Source organism: Thalassophryne amazonica, chromosome 5, assembly GCF_902500255.1.
Source record: "Thalassophryne amazonica chromosome 5, fThaAma1.1, whole genome shotgun sequence".
In the NCBI taxonomy this organism is placed as follows: Eukaryota; Metazoa; Chordata; class Actinopteri; order Batrachoidiformes; family Batrachoididae; genus Thalassophryne; species Thalassophryne amazonica.
The window spans coordinates 650,599-674,952 of record NC_047107.1 but is presented as its reverse complement, the minus strand read 5'-3'; the positions used below and the strand labels follow the sequence as shown (position 1 = coordinate 674,952).

At 43.3% G+C, this 24,354-nt stretch overlaps 1 protein-coding gene across 2 annotated transcripts in view; it reads left to right on the top strand.

Moving 5' to 3' along the window:
• The window catches only part of ep400 (E1A binding protein p400), a 231,378-nt gene that overhangs the window by 137,445 nt on the left and 69,579 nt on the right, over window positions 1–24,354 (top strand). For both annotated transcript variants that reach the window (XM_034169641.1, XM_034169640.1), the window contains 2 exons: window positions 2,328–2,524; window positions 2,635–2,746. In XM_034169641.1, the coding sequence (XP_034025532.1) occupies window positions 2,328–2,524; window positions 2,635–2,746 (309 nt within the window). The remainder of the gene's footprint in view (window positions 1–2,327; window positions 2,525–2,634; window positions 2,747–24,354) is intronic.

The window sequence follows — 24,354 nt, the reverse complement described above, 5'->3', positions numbered from 1 at the left end:
GACAAGACTAAGAGACAAGCTTTCAAATGAATTAAAGCTCTGTCTAGGTTTTTGATTAATTAATAAGCTGGAATGGAAGATTGCTGCTAATCCTCCGCCCCGGTCCGTGCTACGAGCATTCTGACAGTTATTGTGACTCGGGGGTGTTGACTCATTTAAACTAACATATTCATCCTGCTGTAACCAAGTTTCTGTTAGGCAGAATAAATCAATACGTTGATCAATTATTATATCATTTACCAACAGGGACTTAGAAGAAAGTCATGTCGAGTGTAGTTTTGAGCACTGAGTTTAAACTATCCACAATTCTACTGATTGAGTATTTGTCAAATGTGAAGCCACGGTGGCCCCAGAACAAAGGGCAGTTATCAATAAAGCTAAAGCCTTGCTGTCTACAAAATTGTGCCAGCCACCTATTTAACGATGTCAGCCTGCTAAACGCCTCATCAGTAGGAGGAAGGGACCAGAGACTATTTTTCCATGCCGACACATCTTTCTGGCAAGGTCACAAGTCCTCTCTGTCAATTTTTGTGACACCTGAGTGCTTCATCCTGACATCATTGGTGCCGACGTGAAAAACTATGTGACTGTATCTCATGTCATGTTCTTTAGTCTATCTTCCCTTCTGCAGCGTCAGCACCCTAAGATGGGATGCAGTGTCGGGATCTCTGACCCTGGAAATACATTTAACATCAGCCGGCATCTGTAACCTGACTTTGCGGGTGATAGAATCCCCTATCACTAAAGTCCGGCGTTTAGGCCTGGAGACAGGAGTGGAAGTCACTTGTGGACTCAGAGAATTCACATCAGGCAAATCCAAGGGGGAGAACAGATTCACAGTTCGCAGTGGCGAGTGTGATTGGGGTACCACAACTTGGCACCAAGCCCTACGGGCCTTCCTCCGCCTAGCCACAGTCCGAAAGCCGTCCTCCACAGCCAGTATTTCTAGGCTAATGCTCATGGGCTCGCTAATCAGCCCAGCACTAACCTCATCTGCAGTGCCCATAACATCTAACTCCACTGAGCTAAGAAGCTGCTCTAACTTACAGACATGGCTCTCTGAGAGCCACCCTATCTTCCAACATCACACAGGATTTACAGAGGGTGTAAAGTAGGTGAAGTAGTGTATTTTGTGCACTAGGAAATTCAAAAGGTTAGCCACGCAAGCATGAGCTAACCAATAATGAACAAGCTAGCCACTCCTAAGGCTCACACAGGATTCACACAGATGTAAATAAATGAATTAAAATTCACAGCAGTTACACTGAAAAAGTAGCAGAAGTATTAGACTTGAGGAACAGTAAAAAATAAACAAAAGCTCCTATGAGTAAACCACTCCTAAGATTAACACAAAAGTACTAAGCTAAAATTCGCAACAGTTACACTAAAAAGTAACAGAAGTATTAAAGAAATGGTGGTGGGGGGTCAAACTAGCTAAAGCAAGCTAACCGCTAGTGAAAATGCAAGCCACTCCTAAGGTTTACACGGAGTAAAATAATGACCTAAAATTCACAGCAGCTACACTGAAAAACTAAGAGAAGTATTAAACAGGTAAAAAAAGAAACAGCTATAAAAGTAACAGCTTGGGGAGGGGGATCGACCTAGCTAGCAAAAGCTAACTCCGAACAATTCACAAGAGGACTGTAGTTAACTAAGTTTCAAATCATTTGCATATCATTATATTCTGTTTTTATTTACATTTCACACAACATCCCAACTTCATTGGAATTGGAGTCATACATTTTCCAAGATTGTTTTTCTTTCTCTGTAAGACTAAATAAAAACACAGAAGTGTTATCGGGTCAGCAAGACTGTTCTGTTACAGTTTGAGTGTTTAGTGGGGTATTTCACTGCCGATCTTGCACCAACAGACACTGCAGCCAGAGTGTAGCGTCCTGTGAGCCACAGATCATCAGGAAGAAAGATTCATTTTACAGCTGGGAATTTGTAGTTTTATGAAGTGGTTGGCTTAAGGCTATCTGGTGGTCTGTCGCTGATCTATCAATAGAAATATGATGAAAAGTACACATAGACATGCCAGTGTGTCCATATATCCCAGAGGATTAAAGTGATATGTGTGTTTAACCTCTTGAAGCTAAATTTTGACACTACAAGAGCGTTTTGATTTTCATTTTAACTCTGTTATTTTGGTGTACACAGAAAAAATGAGAAGGTAATTGTGTTGTTTTCCAAATACTTACCTGTGAATGAAGAGTGTTTAACATTGAAATCACAGGATATGTACCTTGTCCAAATACCTATGGACCTGGCTGTGTGTGATCTGTCTTCAGTCTGTGTGGCTGCTCAGGGACTGTGTTTGTGTGCAGGAGAACATGAAGAGGTTCAACAGGAACCATCACGTGTTTTGTGCCATTCTGACAAACCGCTGCAGCTCTGCAGTTGGGACCGTTTTTGATGCTGACACCATCGTCTTCTACGACACCGACCTCAACCCCAGTGTTGATGCCCGCACCCAGGAGTGGTGTGAGAAAGTCGGACGCTCCAAGGACATCCATGTGTACAGGTGATGTCTTGTGGGTTTTTTTGTCTTCCTCTGGTGAACCGGCCTCAGACACACCCTGTAGCGGCACTGAAGTACTTTTGGTGATTTAAATCTTTCTGGTCCACTACCAGGTTGGGGAGTGGGAATTCTGTTGAAGAGAAGTTGCTGAAGAATGGTACCAAGGATCTGATCCGAGAGGTGGCTGCTCAGGGTACTGACTATACCCTGGCTTTCCTTACACAAGTAAGATGAATTCCTTATATTAAATATATATATATATATATATATATAATACAAATAATGGATGGTAAGGAGTCCAACATAGAGAAATATTGGATGAAAAAAAGTTATATATAGATATATATAGAGAGAGATATATTAGAACTCTCAAATCCAAGGACAAAATGACTGACTGCAAACAATGTTAAAATGCAAAAAATCCACCATTCACAGGCAGCTGAGACACTGTCACAGTGAGAAGACGACATTCAGTCCTCATCGAGAGCATTGAGCTTTTGGTTTTGTTCAGCTGTTTTTTCTGGGGCAGTAAGAATTTGGTGAAATTAGTGTAGGGTCCAAGTCTACATTCATAACACCTAATGTTTGGTGTTGATTTTGACCAAATCAACAGGTTTCTCTCAGAGTTCTTGTTGGATGATGAAGCACACGTCTTGGTGCAATGGACCTGAGCTGAAAGCCCAGTCCAGATAATCATCAATAAAACAGTCAGATTCTGTGGAGATTTTGAAGTCCAGACTTAGTTTTCCTTTCATATGGCTAGCAATAGTGTGTTACTATGGTTTTTACCCTTTTAAATTCATTTTATTAGTAATTGGAGTGTGCCGCAGCCTCAACATTACCTCAATTCTGGGTCTTTTAGTGAAGTTTAGGGCTAGTGGCCAGCAATCACCTTAGTATTTCTTCTGTTTTTCCTGTTGTTTAATGCTGACAAATTATACAGTATTTCTTGTCTTTCTGATACCTGATTCAGTTTTTTTTTTCTCTCTCTCTGTTTGGGGTGCAGCTTCATCCAGAGATGGGTGTGGTGTCTGTTTCTGTAACCCTCCTGTCCTGTTCATTTTGTGAATTGTTTTTGTAATTTGTGTCAGTAGCATGGCCCAAGTAGTGCAGCAAATAAATTATTTTTTTCACTGGAACACTTCAGTTAATGATGCAAGCATAAAAATTGGTACAGATATTCTTCATGGTCTAATTTTGAAAAAAATCATTGGGTAGCCACTCAAAATTTCAGAATGGCCACTGTTTTTCAGCCAGTCAGCCTTCTATGTCATAACCCGCACACTTTTGGTCATGTTTGTAAGCATTTGTGTGGGTGTTTCCTGATTTATGTAAAGCCCTTAGACAATAATATGCTTATTTGTAAAATGTTTCATATAGAATGTGTATACATATATTTTGAAACAAATATGGCTGCTAAAATGGCGGTCCAAATCCTTGAATTATTGCTTTGTGATTCAGCAGGCTCTGGATTATGTCTTATTTTCTAATGACTATTTTCTAAGACTTTTTTACTTTTTTACCTTTTTACTTTTTTTAACTTTTTTACTGTGCTCCAACGCCTAAGGAAGACCTCTAACGGTCGAAACATCGCAACGGAGCACTTTTATCAGCTAACTTTCATTAGCGTTGGCAAGCTAACTAGCTTGCTAACGCTTTCGTTTTTATTTTTTTATTTTTTTTAATTTTATTTTAGCACCGTTGTCGTGCGTTCGCTGTTGTCGTGCGTTGCCTGTGCTGCTTCATGGCCTGTTTGGTGCCTTGATTGGGGCACTCCTTCTGCTGAATCACCTCTGGATTATTTGCACATTATTCACTTTGTGTGTTTTTGGGAATCCGCTAGCTTAGCTCAGCTACTAGCTCTTAGCCGATTTAGCATGGCGGCTTCTCCTGTCTCTCCCGCACTTTTCTGCTCTGGGTGTGAAATGTTTAGTTATTCCTCGGCCTCCTTTAGCAGTAACGGTACTTGTAATAAGTGCAGCTTATTCGTAGCTTTGGAGGCCAGGCTGGGCGAATTGGAGGCTCAGCTCCGCACCGTGGAAAATTCTACAGCTAGCCAGGCCCCTGTAGTCGGTGCTGACCAAGGTAGCTTAGCCGCCGTTAGTTCCCCCCTGGCAGATCCCGTGCAGTCGGGAAAGCAGGCCGACTGGGTGACTGTGAGGAGGAAGCGTAGCCCTAAACAGAAGCCCCGTGTACACCGTCAACCCGTTCACATCTCTAACCGTTTTTCCCCACTCGACGATACACTCGCCGAGGATCAAACTCTGGTTATTGGCGACTCTGTTTTGAGAAATGTGAAGTTAGCGACACCAGCAACCATTGTCAATTGTCTTCCGGGGGCCAGAGCAGGCGACATCGAAGGACATTTGAAATTGCTGGCTAAGGCTAAGCGTAAATTTGGTAAGATTGTAATTCACGTCGGCAGTAATGACACTCGGTTACGCCAATCGGAGGTCACTAAAATTAACATTAAATCGGTGTGTAACTTTGCAAAAACAATGTCGGACTCTGTAGTTTTCTCTGGGCCCCTCCCCAATCAGACCGGGAGTGACATGTTTAGCCGCATGTTCTCCTTGAATTGCTGGCTGTCTGAGTGGTGTCCAAAAAATGAGGTGGGCTTCATAGATAATTGGCAAAGCTTCTGGGGAAAACCTGGTCTTGTTAGGAGAGACGGCATCCATCCCACTTTAGAGGGAGCAGCTCTCATTTCTAGAAATCTGGCCAATTTTTTTTTTGGATCCTCCAAACTGTGACTGTCTAGCGTTGGGACCAGGAGGCAGAGCTGTGGTCTTATACACCTCTCTGCAGCTTCTCTCCCCCTGCCATCCCCTTATTACCCCATCCCCGTAGAGACGGTGCCTGCTCCCAGACCACCAATAACCAGCAAAAATCTATTTAAGCATAAAAATTCAAAAAGAAAAAATAATATAGCACCTTCAACTGCACCACAGACTAAAACAGTTAAATGTGGTCTATTAAACATTAGGTCTCTCTCTTCTAAGTCCCTGTTGGTAAATGATATAATAATTGATCAACGTATTGATTTATTCTGCCTAACAGAAACCTGGTTACAGCAGGATGAATATGTTAGTTTAAATGAGTCAACACCCCCGAGTCACACTAACTGTCAGAATGCTCGTAGCACGGGCCGTGGCGGAGGATTAGCAGCAATCTTCCATTCCAGCTTATTAATTAATCAAAAACCCAGACAGAGCTTTAATTCATTTGAAAGCTTGTCTCTTAGTCTTGTCCATCCAAATTGGAAGTCCCAAAAACCAGTTTTATTTGTTATTATCTATCGTCCACCTGGTCATTACTGTGAGTTTCTCTGTGAATTTTCAGACCTTTTGTCTGACTTAGTGCTTAGCTCAGATAAGATAATTATAGTGGGCGATTTTAACATCCACACAGATGCTGAGAATGACAGCCTCAATACTGCATTTAATCTATTATTAGACTCTATTGGCTTTGCTCAAAATGTAAATGAGTCCACCCACCACTTTAATCATATCTTAGATCTTGTTCTGACTTATGGTATGGAAATAGAAGACTTAACAGTATTCCCTGAAAACTCCCTTCTGTCTGATCATTTCTTAATAACATTTACATTTACTCTGATGGACTACCCAGCAGTGGGGAATAAGTTTCATTACACTAGAAGTCTTTCAGAAAGCGCTGTAACTAGGTTTAAGGATATGATTCCTTCTTTATGTTCTCTAATGTCATATACCAACACAGAGCAGAGTAGCTACCTAAACTCTGTAAGGGAGTTAGAGTATCTCGTCAATAGTTTTACATCCTCATTGAAGACAACTTTGGATGCTGTAGCTCCTCTGAAAAAGAGAGCTTTAAATCAGAAGTGTCTGACTCCGTGGTATAACTCACAAACTCGTAGCTTAAAGCAGATAACCCGTAAGTTGGAGAGGAAATGGCGTCTCACTAATTTAGAAGATCTTCACTTAGCCTGGAAAAAGAGTTTGTTGCTCTATAAAAAAGCCCTCCGTAAAGCTAGGACATCTTTCTACTCATCACTAATTGAAGAAAATAAGAACAACCCCAGGTTTCTTTTCAGCACTGTAGCCAGGCTGACAGAGTCAGAGCTCTATTGAGCTGAGTATTCCATTAACTTTAACTAGTAATGATTTCATGACTTTCTTTGCTAACAAAATTTTGACTATTAGAGAAAAAATTACTCATAACCATCCCAAAGATGTATCGTTATCTTTGGCTGCTTTCAGTGATGCCGGTATTTGGTTAGACTCTTTCTCTCCAATTGTTCTGTCTGAGTTATTTTCATTAGTTACTTCATCCAAACCATCAACATGTTTATTAGACCCCATTCCTGCCAGGCTGCTCAAGGAAGTCCTACCATTATTTAATGCTTCAATCTTAAATATGATCAATCTATCTTTGTTAGTTGGTTATGTACCACAGGCCTTTAAGGTGGCAGTAATTAAACCATTACTTAAAAAGCCATCACTCGACCCAGCTATCTTAGCTAATTATAGGCCAATCTCCAACCTTCCTTTTCTCTCAAAGATTCTTGAGAGGGTAGTTGTAAAACAGCTAACTGATCATCTGCAGAGGAATGGTCTATTTGAAGAGTTTCAGTCAGGTTTTAGAATTCATCATAGTACAGAAACAGCATTAGTGAAGGTTACAAATGATCTTCTTATGGCTTCGGACAGTGGACTTATCTCTATGCTTGTTCTGTTGGACCTCAGTGCTGCTTTTGATACTGTTGACCATAAAATTTTATTACAGAGATTAGAGCATGTCATAGGTATTAAAGGCACTGCGCTGCGGTGGTCTGAATCATATTTGTCTAATAGATTCCAGTTTGTTCATGTAAATGGGGAATCTTCTTCACAGACTAAAGTTAATTATGGAGTTCCACAAGGTTCTGTGCTAGGACCAATTTTATTCACTTTATACATGCTTCCCTTAGGCAGTATTATTAGACGGTATTGCTTAAATTTTCATTGTTACGCAGATGATACCCAGCTTTATCTATCCATGAAGCCAGAGGATACACACCAATTAGCTAAACTGCAGGATTGTCTTACAGACATAAAGACATGGATGACCTCTAATTTCCTGCTTTTAAACTCAGATAAAACTGAAGTTATTGTACTTGGCCCCACAAATCTTAGAAGCATGGTGTCTAACCAGATCGTTACTCTGGATGGCATTTCCCTGATCTCTAGTAATACTGTGAGAAATCTTGGAGTCATTTTTGATCAGGATATGTCATTCAAAGCGCATATTAAACAAATATGTAGGACTGTCTTTTTGCATTTACGCAATATCTCTAAAATCAGAAAGGTCTTGTCTCAGAGTGATGCTGAAAAACTAATTCATGCATTTATTTCCTCTAGGCTGGACTATTGTAATTCATTATTATCAGGTTGTCCTAAAAGTTCCCTAAAAAGCCTTCAGTTGGTTCAGAATGCTGCAGCTAGAGTACTGACGGGGACTAGCAGGAGAGAGCATATCTCACCCGTGTTGGCCTCTCTTCATTGGCTTCCTGTTAATTCTAGAATAGAATTTAAAATTCTTCTTCTTACTTATAAGGTTTTGAATAATCAGGTCCCATCTTATCTTAGGGACCTCATAGTACCATATCACCCCAATAGAGCGCTTCGCTCTCAGACTGCGGGCTTACTTGTAGTTCCTAGGGTTTGTAAGAGTAGAATGGGAGGCAGAGCCTTCAGCTTTCAGGCTCCTCTCCTGTGGAACCAGCTCCCAATTCAGATCAGGGAGACAGACACCCTCTCTACTTTTAAGATTAGGCTTAAAACTTTCCTTTTTTGCTAAAGCTTATAGTTAGGGCTGGATCAGGTGACCCTGGACCATCCCTTGGTTATGTTGCTTTAGACGTAGACTGTGGGGGGGTTCCCATGATGCACTGTTTCTTTCTCTTTTTGCTCCGTATGCATCACTCTGCATTTAATCATTAGTGATCGATCTCTGCCCCCCTTCTCGGCATGTCTTTTTCCTGGTTCTTTCCCTCAGCCCCAACCAGTCTCAGCAGAAGACTGCCCCTCCCTGAGCCTGGTTCTGCTGGAGGTTTCTTCCTGGTAAAAGGGAGTTTTTCCTTCCCACTGTGGCCAAGTGCTTGCTCATAGGGGGTCGTTTTGACCGTTGGGGTTTTTCATAATTATTGTATGGCCTTGCCTTACAATATGGAGCGCCTTGGGGCAACTGTTTGTTGTGATTTGGCGCTATATAAAAAAAAAAGTTGATTGATTGATTAATGCTGCGTTTACACATAACTACAACAAGTCACAAATGCCACAAAGTAAACGTTCTTGGCCGCTGATCACGAATGTGATGATTCGGGGCAGAGGAATCAGGTGTCCTCAGGAACTGCTGCAACCTGTTACCACACATTACGATTAATGGCACATGTTGCCAGAGAATTATCAGGAACCATTACGCATGGTCAAGAATAGTGTTTCGCGTTAAGTGCATCGTTAAGTTCTGTCACGTTGTGAACGAGGTGAATTGTCTCCACACACACACACACCCATATTCATCCACCCAAATTCAGATCGCTCCAGTTTTTCAGAAGAACTTTGTGACTGTATGTGTAGTTGGGCTCTGTGCCATGGAGTGGTGCAGAGAGGAGGAGGAGGACAGAGCCAGATGTGTGGCTTCATGCGGCTCTCGTTTTCCCAAACATCAGGCACATGCAGCAGGTGGAACACCTGCAGGAGCGCGCTGAAGAGCACTGAAATTAGACTTTTAGCCGACTTGGTGTCAGCAATCAAACTGAATGCGGTGCAGCAGGGTTTAATTGTGCGCACGCTTCTTCCTCCGCCGGACTGGAGGAGGTGCAGAGATGTCTGGCTGCACGTGAGTCTCCTCTCACTCCTGTGGTTGCTCAGACTCGTTCTCCCGCTCATCGGTTACAACAGCAGGTGGAACACCTGCAGGAGCGTCCTGAGGAGCTTCAGCAGGAACTGTGGAACGACATTTGGAGCTGAGTTTAATTGTGTGCACGTGACAGAAAACTGATTTGTCGTGGTGCGCAGTGAAATGTGACGCCGCGTTACAAGTCGTGTCAAAACTTGACAGTTTCCGTGTCACTTTGTAATAACGCGTGACAGTTTGGGCTCCAAGAACCATCACAGGAACCACTACGAATGTTGTCACGTTCTATTAAGGATCAATACTCATCAAGACGGATCAACATGCTCAGTTGCGACCTCCACGACGTGAGACGAAATGAGGGTGGTGTGTGACATTCGTGGAAGATTTTTTGACAGACAAAAACATGCTCCACGAATATCAAGAACATCACGCACCAACACGCATTATTAAGAAACCTGTTCAGATGTGTTAAGTCACATTAAGAATGTCAGGAATGTGTCAGGAATGACAAAAAAATGACATTCGTAACATGTCCTGCTTTTGTGTAAACGCACCTTAAGCAGTAGTCTTCATTGCTATGAATACCTCTGACACTGTCAATTCAAATGTCCATGTGAGGTTGAGGTGCTGAATTTATATATAGATTTATGTAGAAGATTGGAAGTCAATGCACACTGGTGACTTCACTGACGCCTGGTGTCCGTCTATGAAAGTGAAGCAGAGACGACAGAGGTCAATGATCACTTTCTTCACCATGAGCAAACACCACATGTACAACAGACATTCTTGGAAAGAGTTCAGAAACTCTCTCTGATCCTGCAAGACCTGGGAAACCCCTTCCAGGAAGATAGTGCAGTGTTGTTCGCAATAAATTCCAAAGATGTAGCCCATCCTAGCTCAGCTGAGCTCATTCACACTCACCCGATTAAAGGTCAGGCACAGTATCAGGAATTTGTGAAAAGCTTGGCAGACAAACTAACCTCATTTTCTACGAGCCCATCAAGAAAAATTTGATGGGCTTGGCTTGACTTCTTCTCCGGGGATAAGCCAGAGCCATCAAAACAGAAGCAGATGAAGGAAGAAAGTCAGCTCTTCTCCAAGCTGTTCATTTCCTGCCAGAGCAAGGAATGCGACCTGCAGGAATTCTTTCAGCACAAAAACCAGTCATTCCCTGCATCTCTTAGTGAGGATGGAAAGATCTACAGCTGTCAGAAGTCCCAGCTCACTCCATACTTAAGAACCCATCTCATTTCCAGACAAAGAGCCAAAGGCAAATAGATGACATCATCATAGATGGTTCAGCCTTGGCACATGCACTGCCACCTAAAATGTCTAAGACTTTTGCTGACTATGCAGCTCTTGACTTTTTGCCAAAGATAAGTGCTTATGCTAGCGCCCACAAGACAACACATCTTGTCTTCGATGTGTATGGTCCTTCAAGCTTGAAGGCAGACCCAAGGTCTAAAAGAGGACAAGGGAGAAGACAAAAGGTAACAGAAAAGAACATCCAACTGGCACAGCTTCCACGGACATCATGGCAACAAGGCAGAGTTGTTTGACTTCCTAGCGAACTAAATTGCCAAGATGTCTTCACCAAACCTGGTTATTGTAACCAAGGGGATGCAAGCACTCAATAACCACAAAGTGAGACTGGGAGAAATGGACAGCTGTTCTCATGAGGAAGCTGATACTTGCATCTTTGTCCATGCACAATACGCTGCAGGACAGGGCAGCAAGTCAGTCATGGTCAATGCCAATGACACAGATGTCCTAGTCATTGGGCAACTCTGCTAGACATTGGTCTGCAGCAACTGTGGCTTGCATTTGGCCAAGGTCAGAGCCTTTGTTGGATCGGCATCCACAGCATTGATCAAGAGGAGGCCAAAGGCATGCTGTTCATCCATGCATTTACAGATTCAATTCAGTTCAAGTTTTATATAGCACATTTAAACACAGCTGCAGCTGACCAAAGTGTTTCACAATAATAGCAATACAAAACTGTAAAATATGACAAAGGAAAAGAATAAAAATCTAAAATTACAGAACAACATAGCAGAGCAAAGCATAGACAACTTAGCCAGTGTTGAAAGCCAGGGAGAAGAGATGAGTTTTCAGTCTGGACTTAAACTGTCCCACAGACAATGAGGACCTGACAGTCAGTGGAAGATCGTTCCAGAGTCGTGGTGCTGCGACAGAAAAGGCTCTATCACGTCTGGATTTAAGCCTGGCTTTAGGAACAGCCAGGAGAAGCTGGTCAGCTGACCTCAGAGCCCTATGTGGAGTGTACGGCTGCAAGAGCTCACTCAGATACATCGGGCCTATACAGTGCAGACACTTAAAAACAATCAGCAAAACTTTATATTTAACACGAAAGCCGACAGGGAGCCAGTGTAAGGTGCAGAGCACAGGGGTGATGTGCTCATGCTTCTTTGTTTTAGTCAAAAGACACGCTGCAGCATTCTGTACACTCTGTAGGGAGCGCTGGTCCAGCCCAACGTAGAGAGCATTACAGTAATCCAGACGTGACGTTATAAATGCACGGATAACTCTTTCAAAATCAACTCAAGTAAAATAAGATTTAATTTTAGAAAGAGTCCTCAGCTGAAAAAAAGCTTTGATTGTGATGTGGTCTCAGCGTTCAGAAACAAAGGGAAGAAAACAGCTTGGCAGATGTGGGATGTATTCCCTGAGGCCACAACAGTCTTCACCAAACTAAGCCAGTATCCACTGCCCATCAAAGATATGTATGTATGACAGGTCGAGCACTCTTGACAGTGTAGATGAGGCCAGACTTGAGCTGTTTGCCGGAAAGCAGAGACCATACAAAGCCATCTCCCCAACCAGGGCAGCTCTGCTTCAGTATGCCAAACAATTGGCATATCAGGCAGGTTGTGTGTGGTCTCAGGCAATTATGCGCCGGCCAGAGGAACAAAGTCCAGCAGACTTGGGTTGGGAGAAGGATGGGGAGCAATGGAGAGTCTTCTGGACTGCCAACTCCCCTATTGCAAAGAGCTGTGAGCAGCTCACCAAATGTGGCTGGAAGTCCATCTTTCATGGCAGATGTAAATGCTACAGACTCGTGCTTGCATGCACACCATTGTGCAGCTGTAAATGTGATGTGTAAGTAGCCTCGCAAGTCCGTTCTTTTGCGGCGGCCATTTTGTACACCATCTTTGCCAAAATGGTAAATATTGTAGTGGAAACTCTGGTGATGATTTGCAATTATTCTACAACCCAGAAAAACACGTTCTGAATTCCGAATGGTGTATTTTGTTTGTCTTTCATATTTTGAGCACATCAGAAATCAGTATAGCTGGCCGCCATTTTGAAAAATGGTGGCCATCTTGAATTTTTTTGTGGCTACCCAAACCTTTTGAAAGAGACAATTATAGTGAGCACTGATGCAAAATTTCATATTTGCATCACTAACTGAAGTGTTCTCTTACTTATCTGTTACACTAAAGCAGAGAGTCACCCCTTTGAGTCTGGTTTGCTTGAGATTTCTTCCTTAGAGGGAGTTTTTCCTTACCACTGTCACCTGTGTGTTTGCTCTGGGGGTTGATAATGTTAGATCTTACTTCTGTGAAGCACCTTGGGGCAATTTTGTTGTGATTTGGCGCAATATAAATTAAATAAATCTTGCTTTTCAGGCCAGGATCGCGTTCCAAAAAAAGTTGAGACAGTGTAATTTAGAGATAGTAATGGGGTGTATAAAACAAAAATGTTATTCCGTCAAACAGGTGATTGCAGTCATGATTTGGTACAAAAGCATTGTCCATGACTGGCTGAGTCGTTGAGGAGCAAAGAACAGGATCTCGAGTTTGCCAACAAATGCGTGAGAACAACAAAGCTCCCCAAAGAAAGATGGGAAGAGATTTGCTTATTTTGCCTTCTACACTGCATAAATGTCATGCACTGTAGAAGGCAAAATATGCCACTGATTCATGAATCAGTGACAAAGTTGAAGTTCGCCGTGGCTGGATCTTTCAACAAGACAACAACCCTAAACACTGCTCAAAATCTACTAAGGCAGAGGAACAAGTACAACGTTCTGGAATGGCCATCGCAGTCCCCAGACCTGAATATTATTGAAAATCTGTGGTGTGATGTTAAGCGGCCTGTCTTGCATGAACTGCACGTTTGAGATCTCCCCAGGGGAGGTGATGGTCTAGTAGTTAAGGTGTTGGTCTTGAGACCAGAAGATCCTCGGCTCAAATCCCCGCCTGACTGGAAAATCACTAAGGGCCCTTGGGCAAGGTCTTTAATCCCCTATTGTTCCCGGTTGTATAGTGAGAGCCTTGTATGGCAGCACCCTGACATCGGGGTGAAGGTGAGTGTTTGATGCAGATGGAAAAGCGCTATATAAATGCAGTCCATTTACTATTTATCATGAAACAATTCAGGGAATGTGGAGGAATTTCAGTGCATAAAGGGCTGAAGCCTGAGCTCAACACCCATGATCTCTAATCCTTCAGATTGCACTGAATCAATAACATTCATCAATAGCTGATATAGCCACATGGAAAAGGAATTATTCTGGGAAGCTTTTTCCAAGTGCTACAATACAGAGTTGTATTCAAAACAGAAGCATTATGTTAACCTTGTCCAGAAGTGGCATCAACTTCTCTGGAATGAAGAATCACCTGGGTCAGACCATCACATAATGGAAACATGTATTGTGGTCAGAAGAATCAGTATTCCAGATCTTTTTTGCAAGAAAGGGATGCAGTGTGCTCCGGACTAAAGACTGTCCAGACTGCTATCAGCAAAAGCCAAGTCTGTTCTGGGATTGTGTCAGTGATCTTGGCAAAGGTCATTTACACTCTGGGATGGCAGCATTAATGCAGAAAGGTACACTGAGATTTTAGAGCAACATGTGGTTGTGCTCAAAAGTTTACATACAAGTTAAACATACAGTTACAACATTTTTTTGGGGGGGGTGGGGGGGGGGACTTCAGAGAATATAAATAACACAAAACTTTTTTTCCCACTCATGGTTATTTGTGGGTGAAACCATTTATTCCTAAATACCTGTGTTTCCTCTTTTTAAATCATGATGACAACAGAAACACCAAAATGACCCTGACCAGATGTTTCCATCTCCCTGTTCTTCATACCGTGTGTTGCCACCTTTAACATCAATGACAGGTTGGAGTCTTTTGTGGTAGTTGTGGGTGAGGCTCTTTATTTTCTCTCATGGTAAAGCTGCCCATTCTTTAATTTGAATTTAACCCTTATTTAACCAGGTTAGTCCCACTGCGATCAAGATTTTTTTACAAGGGTGACCTGGACAATTAGAAACTTTCCAGTCCATCTAACCTGCATGTCTTTAAATGTGGGAGGAAGCCAGAGCACCTGGAGGAAACCCACACAAACATGGGGAGAACATACAGACTCCACACAGAAAGGTCACAGGTGGGACTCAATCCCATGACCTTCTTGCTTGGCAGAAAGCCTCCAGTTCCTGTAAAATCCTGGCCTGTCTTGCATGAACTGCACATTTGACATCACCCCAGAGTGACTCCATGACATTGAGGTCAGGAGACTGAGATGGCCACTCTCAGAACCTTCACTGTATTCTACTGTAGCCAATGACAGCTTGACTTGGCCTTGTGTTTTGGATCGTTGTCATGTTGGAACATCCAAATACGTCCCATGTGCAGCTTCCAGGCTGATGAGTGCAAACCTTCCTCCAGTATTTTCTGATAACATGCTGCATTCATTCTGCTATCGATTTTGACCAAGTTTCCTGTGGCTTTTAACTCACACATCCCCAAAACATCAGCAATCCACCACTGTGCTTCACAGTAGGAAGGGTGTACTTCTCATCAGCCTTGTTGACTCCTTTCCAAATGTAACGTTTATCATTGTGGCCAAAAAGTTCAATTTTGGTCTCATCACTCCAAATGACTTTGTTCTCTGTGCTGTTTGGCATCTTGTAAGTGGGATACTTTGTGGTATTTGCATAGTAGTAGCTTTCTTCTGTCTAGTGTGCCTTGATAGAGAGTGTGGCGACATGACGAGTGTGGGAAAAAAATCGGTTACGTGACTCATGGTGCCATCTTTGATTCAACATAGTGTTTGCTGTTAATCTGTCTGCATGTAAATCCAGCTATTTTTATTTATTCACTGAAAATGCTGGGCTGCTGTGCATTTGGAGGCACAAATAGACTCAGAAAGGGCTTGAAGATGTACAGATTCCCTTCAGATCCGAACAGAAGAAAAATTTGGGAAAATACAGTTGTATGCAAAAGTTTGGCCACCCCTGATAATTTTCATGATTTTCCTTTATAAATCATTGGTTGTCTGGAACAGAAATTTCAGTTAAATATATCATATAGCAGACAAACACACTGATATTTGAGAAGTGAATTGAAGTTTCTACTATTTACAGAAAGTGTGCAATAATTATTTAAACAAAATTGGGCAGGTGCATAAATTTGGGCACCCTTTTTTTATTGATTTGAATACATTTAGCACTAATTATTGGAACACAAAATTAGTTTGGTAAGCTCATTGACCCTTGACCTCCTTACACAGGTGAATCCAGTCATGAGAAAGGGTGTTTAAGGTGGCCATTTGCAAATGTTTCCCCTTTTTGCATCTCTTCTAATGAGTGGCAACATGGGAGCCTCTACTCTCAAATGACCTGAAAACAAAGATTGTTCAACATCATGGTTTAGGGGAAGGATACAAAAAGCTATCTCAGAGATTTCAACTATCAGTTTCCACTGAGGAACATAGTGAGGAAATGGAAGACCACAGGCACAGTACTAGTTAAGGCCTGAAGTGGCAGGCCAAGAAAAATCTCAGATAAGCTGAAGTGAAGGATGGTGAGAACAGTCATAGTCAACCCACAGACCTGTTCCAAAGACCTACAACATGATCTCGCTGCAGATAGTGTCTCTGTGCATCGTTCAACTATGCAGCCCACTTTGCACAAAGAGATGCTGTATGATGCTGTAATGCAGAGGAAGCCTTTTCTGCGTACACGCCACACAGTCGCTTCAGGTAAGCTAAAGCACATTTGGACAAGCCAACTTCATTTTGGAATAAGGTGCTGTGGACTGATAAAACTAAAATTTAGTTATTTGGACATAACAAGGGGCAGTATGCATGGTTGAAAAAGAACACAGTATTCCAAGAAAAACACTTGCTACCTACAGTAAAATTTGGAGGTGATTCCATCATGCTGTGGGGCTGTGTGACCAGTGCAGGTACTGGGAATCTTGTTAAAGTTGAGGGTCACATGGATTCCAGTCAATATCAGCAGATTCTTGAGAACAATGTTCATGAATCAGTGACAAAGTTGCTCCGGGGCTGGATCTTTCAACAAAACAATGACCCTAAACACTGCTCAAAATCTACTAAGGCATTCATGCATAGGAACAAGTACAATGTTCTGGAATGGCCATCTCAGTCCCCAGACCTGAATATTATTGAAAATCTGTGGTGTGATTTTAAGCGGGCTGTCCATGCTCGGAAACCAACAAACCTGAGATGTTTTGTCAATCAATCAACTTTCAATCAACTTTTTTCTTATATAGCGCCAAATCACAACAAACAGTTGCCCCAAGGCGCTCCATATTGTAAGGCAGGGCCATACAATAATTATGAAAAACCCCAACGGTCAAAACGACCCCCTATGAGCAAGCACTTGGCCACAGTGGGAAGGAAAAACTCCCTTTTACCAGGAAGAAACCTCCAGCAGAACCAGGCTCAGGGAGGGGCAGTCTTCTGCTGAGACTGGTTGGGGCTGAGGGAAAGAACCAGGAAAAAGACATGCCGTGAAGGGGGGCAGAGATCGATCACTAATGATTAAATGCAGAGTGATGCATACGGAGCAAAAAGAGAAAGAAACAGTGCATCATGGGAACCCCCCCACAATCTACGTCTAAAGCAGCATAACCAAGGGATGGTCCAGGGTCACCCGATCCAGCCCTAACTATAAGCCTTAGCGAAAAGGAAAGTTTTAAGCCTAATCTTAAAAGTAGAGAGGGTGTCTGTCTCCCTGATCTGAATTGGGAGCTGGTTCCGCAGGAGAGGAGCCTGAAAGCTGAAGGCTCTGCCTCCCATTCTACTCCTACAAACCCTAGGAACTACAAGTAAGCCCGCAGTCTGAGAGCGAAGCGCTCTAATGGGGTAATATGGTACTACGAGGTCCCTAAGATAAGATGGGACCTGATTATTCAAAACCTTATAAGTAAGAAGAAGAATTTTAAATTCTATTCTAGAATTAACAGGAAGCCAATGAAGAGAGGCCAACACGGGTGAGATATGCTCTCTCCTGCTAGTCCCCGTCAGTACTCTAGCTGCAGCATTCTGAACCAACTGAAGGCTTTTTAGGGAACTTTTAGGACAACCTGATAATAATGAATTACAATAGTCCAGCCTAGAGGAAATAAATGCATGAATTAGTTTTTCAGCATCACTCTGAGACAAGACCTTTCTGATTTTAGAGATATTGCGTAAATGCAAAAAGGCAGTCCTACATATTTGTTTAATATGCGCTTTGAATGACATATCCTGATCAAAAATGACTCCAAGATTTCTCACAGTATTACTAGAGATCAGGGAAATGCCATCCAGAGTAACGATCTGGTTAGACACCATGTTTCTAAGATTTGTGGGGCCAAGTACAATAACTTCAGTTTTATCTGAGTTTAAAAGCAGGAAATTAGAGGTCATCCATGTCTTTATGTCTGTAAGACAATCCTGCAGTTTAGCTAATTGGTGTGTATCCTCTGGCTTCATGGATAGATAAAGCTGGGTATCATCTGCGTAACAATGAAAATTTAAGCAATACCGTCTAATAATACTGCCTAAGGGAAGCATGTATAAAGTGAATAAAATTGGTCCTAGCACAGAACCTTGTGGAACTCCATAATTAACTTTAGTCTGTGAAGAAGATTCCCCATTTACATGAACAAACTGTAATCTATTAGACAAATATGATTCAAACCACCGCAGCACAGTGCCTTTAATACCTATGACATGCTCTAATCTCTGTAATAAAATTTTATGGTCAACAGTATCAAAAGCAGCACTGAGGTCCAACAGAACAAGCACAGAGATAAGTCCGCTGTCCGAAGCCATAAGAAGATCATTTGTAACCTTCACTAATGCTGTTTCTGTACTATGATGAATTCTAAAAACCTGACTGAAACTCTTCAAATAGACCATTCCTCTGCAGGTGATCAGTTAGCTGTTTTACAACTACCCTCTCAAGAATCTTTGAGAGAAAAGGAAGGTTGGAGATTGGCCTATAATTAGCTAAGATAGCTGGGTCAAGTGATGGCTTTTTAAGCAATGGTTTAATTACTGCCACCTTAAAGGCCTGTGGTACATAACCAACTAACAAAGATAGATTGATCATATTTAAGATTGGAGCATTAAATAATGGTAGGACTTCCTTGAGCAGCCTGGCAGGAATGGGGTCTGATAAACATGTTGATGGTTTGGATGAAGTAACTAATGAAAATAACTCAGAACAATCGGAGAGAAAGAGTCTAACCAAATACCGGCATCACTGAAAGCCAAAGATAACGATACATCTTTGGGATGGTTATGAGTAATTTTTTCTCTAATAGTCAAAATTTTGTTAGCAAAGAAAGTCATGAAGTCATTACTAGTTAAAGTTAATGGAATACTCAGCTCAATAGAGCTCTGACTCTTTGTCAGCCTGGCTACAGTGCTGAAAAGAAACCTGGGGTTATTCTTAGTGATGAGTAGAAAGATGTCCTAGCTTTACGGAGGGCTTTTTTATAGAGCAACAAACTCTTTTTCCAGGCTAAGTGAAGATCTTCTAAATTAGTGAGACGCCATTTCCTCTCCAACTTACGGGTTATCTGCTTTAAGCTACGAGTTTGTGAGTTATACCACGGAGTCAGACACTTCTGATTTAAAGCTCTCTTTTTCAGAGGAGCTACAGCATCCAAAGTTGTCTTCAAAGAGGATGTAAAACTATTGACGAGATACTCTAACTCCCTTACAGAGTTTAGGTAGCTACTCTGCTCTGTGTTGGTATATGACATTAGAGAACATAAAGAAGGAATCATATCCTTAAACCTAGTTACAGCGCTTTCTGAAAGACTTCTAGTGTAATGAAACTTATTCCCCACTGCAGGGTAGTCCATCAGGGTAAATGTAAATGTTATTAAAAAATGATCAGACAGAAGGGAGTTTTCAGGGAATACTGTTAAGTCTTCTATTTCCATACCATAAGTCAGAACAAGATCTAAGATATGATTAAAGTGGTGGGTGGACTCATTTACTTTTTGAGCAAAGCCAATAGAGTCTAATAATAGATTAAATGCAGTGTTGAGGCTGTCATTCTCAGCATCTGTGTGGATGTTAAAATCGCCCACTATAATTATCTTATCTGAGCTAAGCACTAAGTCAGACAAAAGGTCTGAAAATTCACAGAGAAACTCACAGTAACGACCAGGTGGACGATAGATAACAACAAATAAAACTGGTTTTTGGGACTTCCAATTTGGATGGACAAGACTAAGAGACAAGCTTTCAAATGAATTAAAGCTCTGTCTAGGTTTTTGATTAATTAATAAGCTGGAATGGAAGATTGCTGCTAATCCTCCGCCACGGCCCGTGCTACAAGCATTCTGACAGTTAGTGTGACTCGGGGGTGTTGACTCATTTAAACTAACATATTCATCCTGCTGTAACCAGGTTTCTGTAAGGCAGAATAAATCAATATGTTGATCAATTATTATATCATTTACCAACAGGGACTTAGAAGAGAGAGACCTAATGGAAGAAGAATGGTCCAAAATACCTACACCCAGAATCCAGACTCTCATTGGAAGCTATAGGAAGCATTTTGAGGCTGTTATTTCTGCAAACGGAGGATCTAGTAAATATTGATGTATTTTTCTGTTGAGGTGCCCACATTTATGCACCTGCCTAATTTTGTTAAAAGAATTATTGCACACTTTCTGTAACTCCTATAAACGTCATTTCACTTCTCAAATATAACTGTGTTTGTCTGCTATATGATATATTTAACTGAAATTGCTGATCCAACCAACCAATGATTTATAAAGGAAAATCATGCAAATCATCAGGGGGCCCAAACTTTAACATACAACTGTAAAGTCAGCTGTGTGGGAGGGAAGCAACTTCATCGTTAAAGTTTTGAGAGGTAAATTTATTGTTCAGTCCCATGTACAGTAAAACTCACCAAAACCGTCATTGCATACATTGGAGGAAATAAGTATGTGATCCCCTGCTGATTTTGAAAGTTTGCACACTGACAAATAATTAAACAGTCTGTGACTTTTATGGTAGTTCTATTTCATTCCTCCTGACCGCCAGAGGGCGGTGCTTTAGCACCTGGATAACTACATGTGCGCAGCACAGAGGTCGAGAATATATACCAACAAAGTCACGCCATTGAATGTGACCTGGGTGACGTCACTGGTTGTCTTTATATACCAGACGCACCCAGCGCTCGCTTCTTTTCTACATTCTCGCATTCTTAGAGGTTGAGAACGCATTTAGCTGCAATTGCCGCTCTTGCTTGTAGCCTCGCAACCCACCTTCGGTTGGAGCTACGTGCACTGCACACGTCCTCCAGAGGCTGCGAGACACGGCTTCACCGTTTTTGTATTCTTTGACTGACGCCTGTCGTGAGTACACCTTCCTAAACGCCGGCTGCTTGCCTTTGCCACTGCCCTGCTGGGTATTTTTCTGTGTGCACATTAGCTGTGTTGTTTCGACGAAAGCTGGCTATTTGTTTAGTTGTGTCACTAACCCCGTTAACTACGTGGTAGTGTGTGTATCAAAACCAGTATAGTGTACTGTGTTGGGCTTGCCGTGAGTGTTTTCCACTCCTTGAAGTACTTCGTCTGCACTGCCGCCATTTGCTAAGTTTAACTGCTCCGCTAGCAGCTAGTGTTGTCGTCGTTGCTCTAAGTGATTTAGCACTTGGGCTGTGAGTTTTTTGGCTGTGTGCATCGTGTTATTACTGTGGCTGTGAGTGTTTCACACTCTGGGCCTTGTATTAGGTTTTACACTGTGAGTGTTTCACGCTCCGTGCCTCGTGTCGAGTCTGCGGCTGTGAGTGCTTCACGCTCCGTGCCTCGTGTCGAGTCTGCGGCTGTGAGTGCTTCACGCTCCGTGCCTTGTGCCGAGTCTGCGGCTGGAGTGCTTCACGCTCCGTGCCTCGTGTCGAGTCTGCGGCTGGAGTGCTTCACGCTCCGTGCCTCGTGTCGAGTCGGCGGCTGTGAGTACTTCACGCTCCGTGCCTCGTGTCGAGTCGGCGGCTGTGAGTGCTTCACGCTCCGTGCCTCGTGTTACTATTTACACTGTGTGATTCACGCTTTGTCTTTCCATTTGTAACAATCAGGGCTTGCGTTAGACATCTGCACGCAGTCCACAATGTTGACAGGGCCTTTGTTGCATGGCTGTAGTACCTGTTTGGCTCCCTTGAGCCCAGATGATGGACATATGTTTTGCCCCTCGTGTCTTGGGATCGGACACCTGAGGGAAACCCTGACTGGCGATGCCTGCCTTAATTGTGCCAGCATGCCACTGGCAGAGAGATCTGCTAGACTTGCGGCATTGGAAAGTGGAATGTCTAGTGCGACTTTGGCCTCCAGCCCCAGGAAGGAACCAAAGCGCCGTAAACGCCCACATGCAGGAGCCCCTTCTGCTAAGAAGGTTACTCATGACCATGCTTTGGCTGAAAAGGTCAAACGTTGACTTCTGAGTTTGCTCAGATTAAGTCCTTGCTTCTGAATCTACAGCCTAAGGATGCAGTGACAGTTCCTGTTGTCCCTAATGAGGCTGATCAAACCAATGTAGTTACTCAGCAGGAGGAAGATGTCGTGTCTATTGCTGCAACTGATTCCTTGTACATGACAAGTGATATAAACTGTGTGGAGGATGAGGATGAGAGGGGTCTTTCTCCAAGCCATTCATTAGTGGGCTCTCATACCTCTGAGGCAGAGTCCATGGCGCAAACCGGACCTGGACTATCCTTTGTCAAGCAAGCTGTTCAGTTGGCTTTATCCAGGCTTGGAGTTGACAATCCCCCTGCAGAAACCACTGCTTCAAGTGCCTTTTTCAAAGTCACTCAGAAGCCTGAGTTCAACGTTCCAGTTTCACAACCATATATCGAGGAGCTCCACCAATGTTGGGCGGACCCCAAATCATTGACCCATCTATCACAGGACTGCAGAGCCCTTAGCTCTGTGTGATTCGGTGCAGTATGGTCTGAACCGTATGCCCGCCGTTGACAGCATTATTGCGAACCTGGTTGTGGCTCCAGCTGATGCTGCTCGGCCGGATGCCCGCTGCCCACGTCCTCAGTGTAGGGTCACTGATGACCTCCTCACCAAAAGCTATGACATAGCTGCTCGCAACGGTCGCCTAGGCAACTCACTGTCCCATTTAGCCCTTGCCCTCTCAAAGGCTTTGAGGGAGGCAGAGGCTGATGATGCTACGCAAAGTCTTAGTGATGCCTCACTCCAAACCTTTGCTTATATGTCCAGAGAGCTTGGCAGACTGATGTCAACCCTTACCATCACTAGACGTCAGGTGTGTCTTGCGCAGTCCCCCCGTCCCAATCCTGCAGAGGCACACTCCGTTCGCTGCCGGTTCTTCCAGGCCAAGTATTTGGACCTGCGGCCCAACAAACTTTGGAGCATGCTGTTGAGGCTAGTAAATCTCGGCAACAGTTTGTTGACCTACACCGGTCTTCCAGACCTCAGCCAGTCAGACGTGCTACAGCTTTTCACTCTACATCCAGGCTTCCGCCGACTCCCAGAGCTGCACGTGCTTTTGCAGTTGAGGGCCAGCTCTCCCAGCAGCCTGCTTTTCGTGAGCCTACGGGCAGACCCCCGAGAACTTCACAGAACTTCAGAGTAATCGCGCCCAGAGGTCCTCAGGGATGTGAGTAAAAGGTGGTCGGGTCTGACTGCCAATGTTTGGCCCCCAGCCGTTTTTCACGAAATCAACTCAGCCACTGGGAGGCTCAAGTTCAAGACCCATGGGTCATTTCAACCTTGTTCGAAGGTTACAGAATTCAGTTCAGATGTCGTCCTCCAAAGTTCAGTGGGGTGAGGATGACTGTTGTTTCCGACTCGGTGCAGTTTGCTGCCCTACAACGGGAGATTTTGGAACTCCTGGAGAAGGGGGCCATAGAGCCAGTTCACAGTTCAGACCAGCTCAGGGGGTTCTGTTCAATTTACTTACTTGTTCCAAAGAAGGATGGCGGCTTTCCTCCTATCCTCGATCTCCGACGTCTGAATCGTTATATCAGAGTGCTGCAGTTTCACATGCTCCGCACAGTAGACGTCCTTCAAACTATCACACCAGGAGACTGGTTCACAAGTGTCGACTTAAAAGACGCCTATTTCCATGTGCCAGTGGCGCCTCATCACAGGCAGTTTCTCCGCTTTGCTTTCGAAGGTCAGGCATACCAGTTCAGGGTGCTTCCTTTCGGCCTCTCTCTTGCCCCTCGTACATTTACCAGATGTATGGCTGCAGCACTAGCCCCACTGCAAGCTCTTGGATTAAGAATCCTACCCTACTTAGACGATTGGCCTGTCTGCGCTCCGACTCAGGAGCAGGCGCACAACGACACAGCTCTTCTACTGAACCATGTCTCTCATTTAGGACTCACAGTGAACTTTGCAAAGAGTTCTCTTGTTCCCAGTCAACAAACGACCTTCATCGGCATTGCCATCAACTCCCTGACTATGACTGCATCGCCATCCCTGCAGAGCGTGGACGATGTTGCCTCACCTTCAAAGTGTCAGAGCAGTTCATCTGCCCGGCGTACAGAACAGCGCAGCGGATTTACTCTCCAGACAGAAACCACCACCGGGAGAGTGGAGACTGAACCCGATTGTGGTCCAAATGATCTGGCAGAAATATGGTGCAGTGGAAGTGGACCTTTTCGCTTCAAGCACCTCGACACATTGCCCACGGTG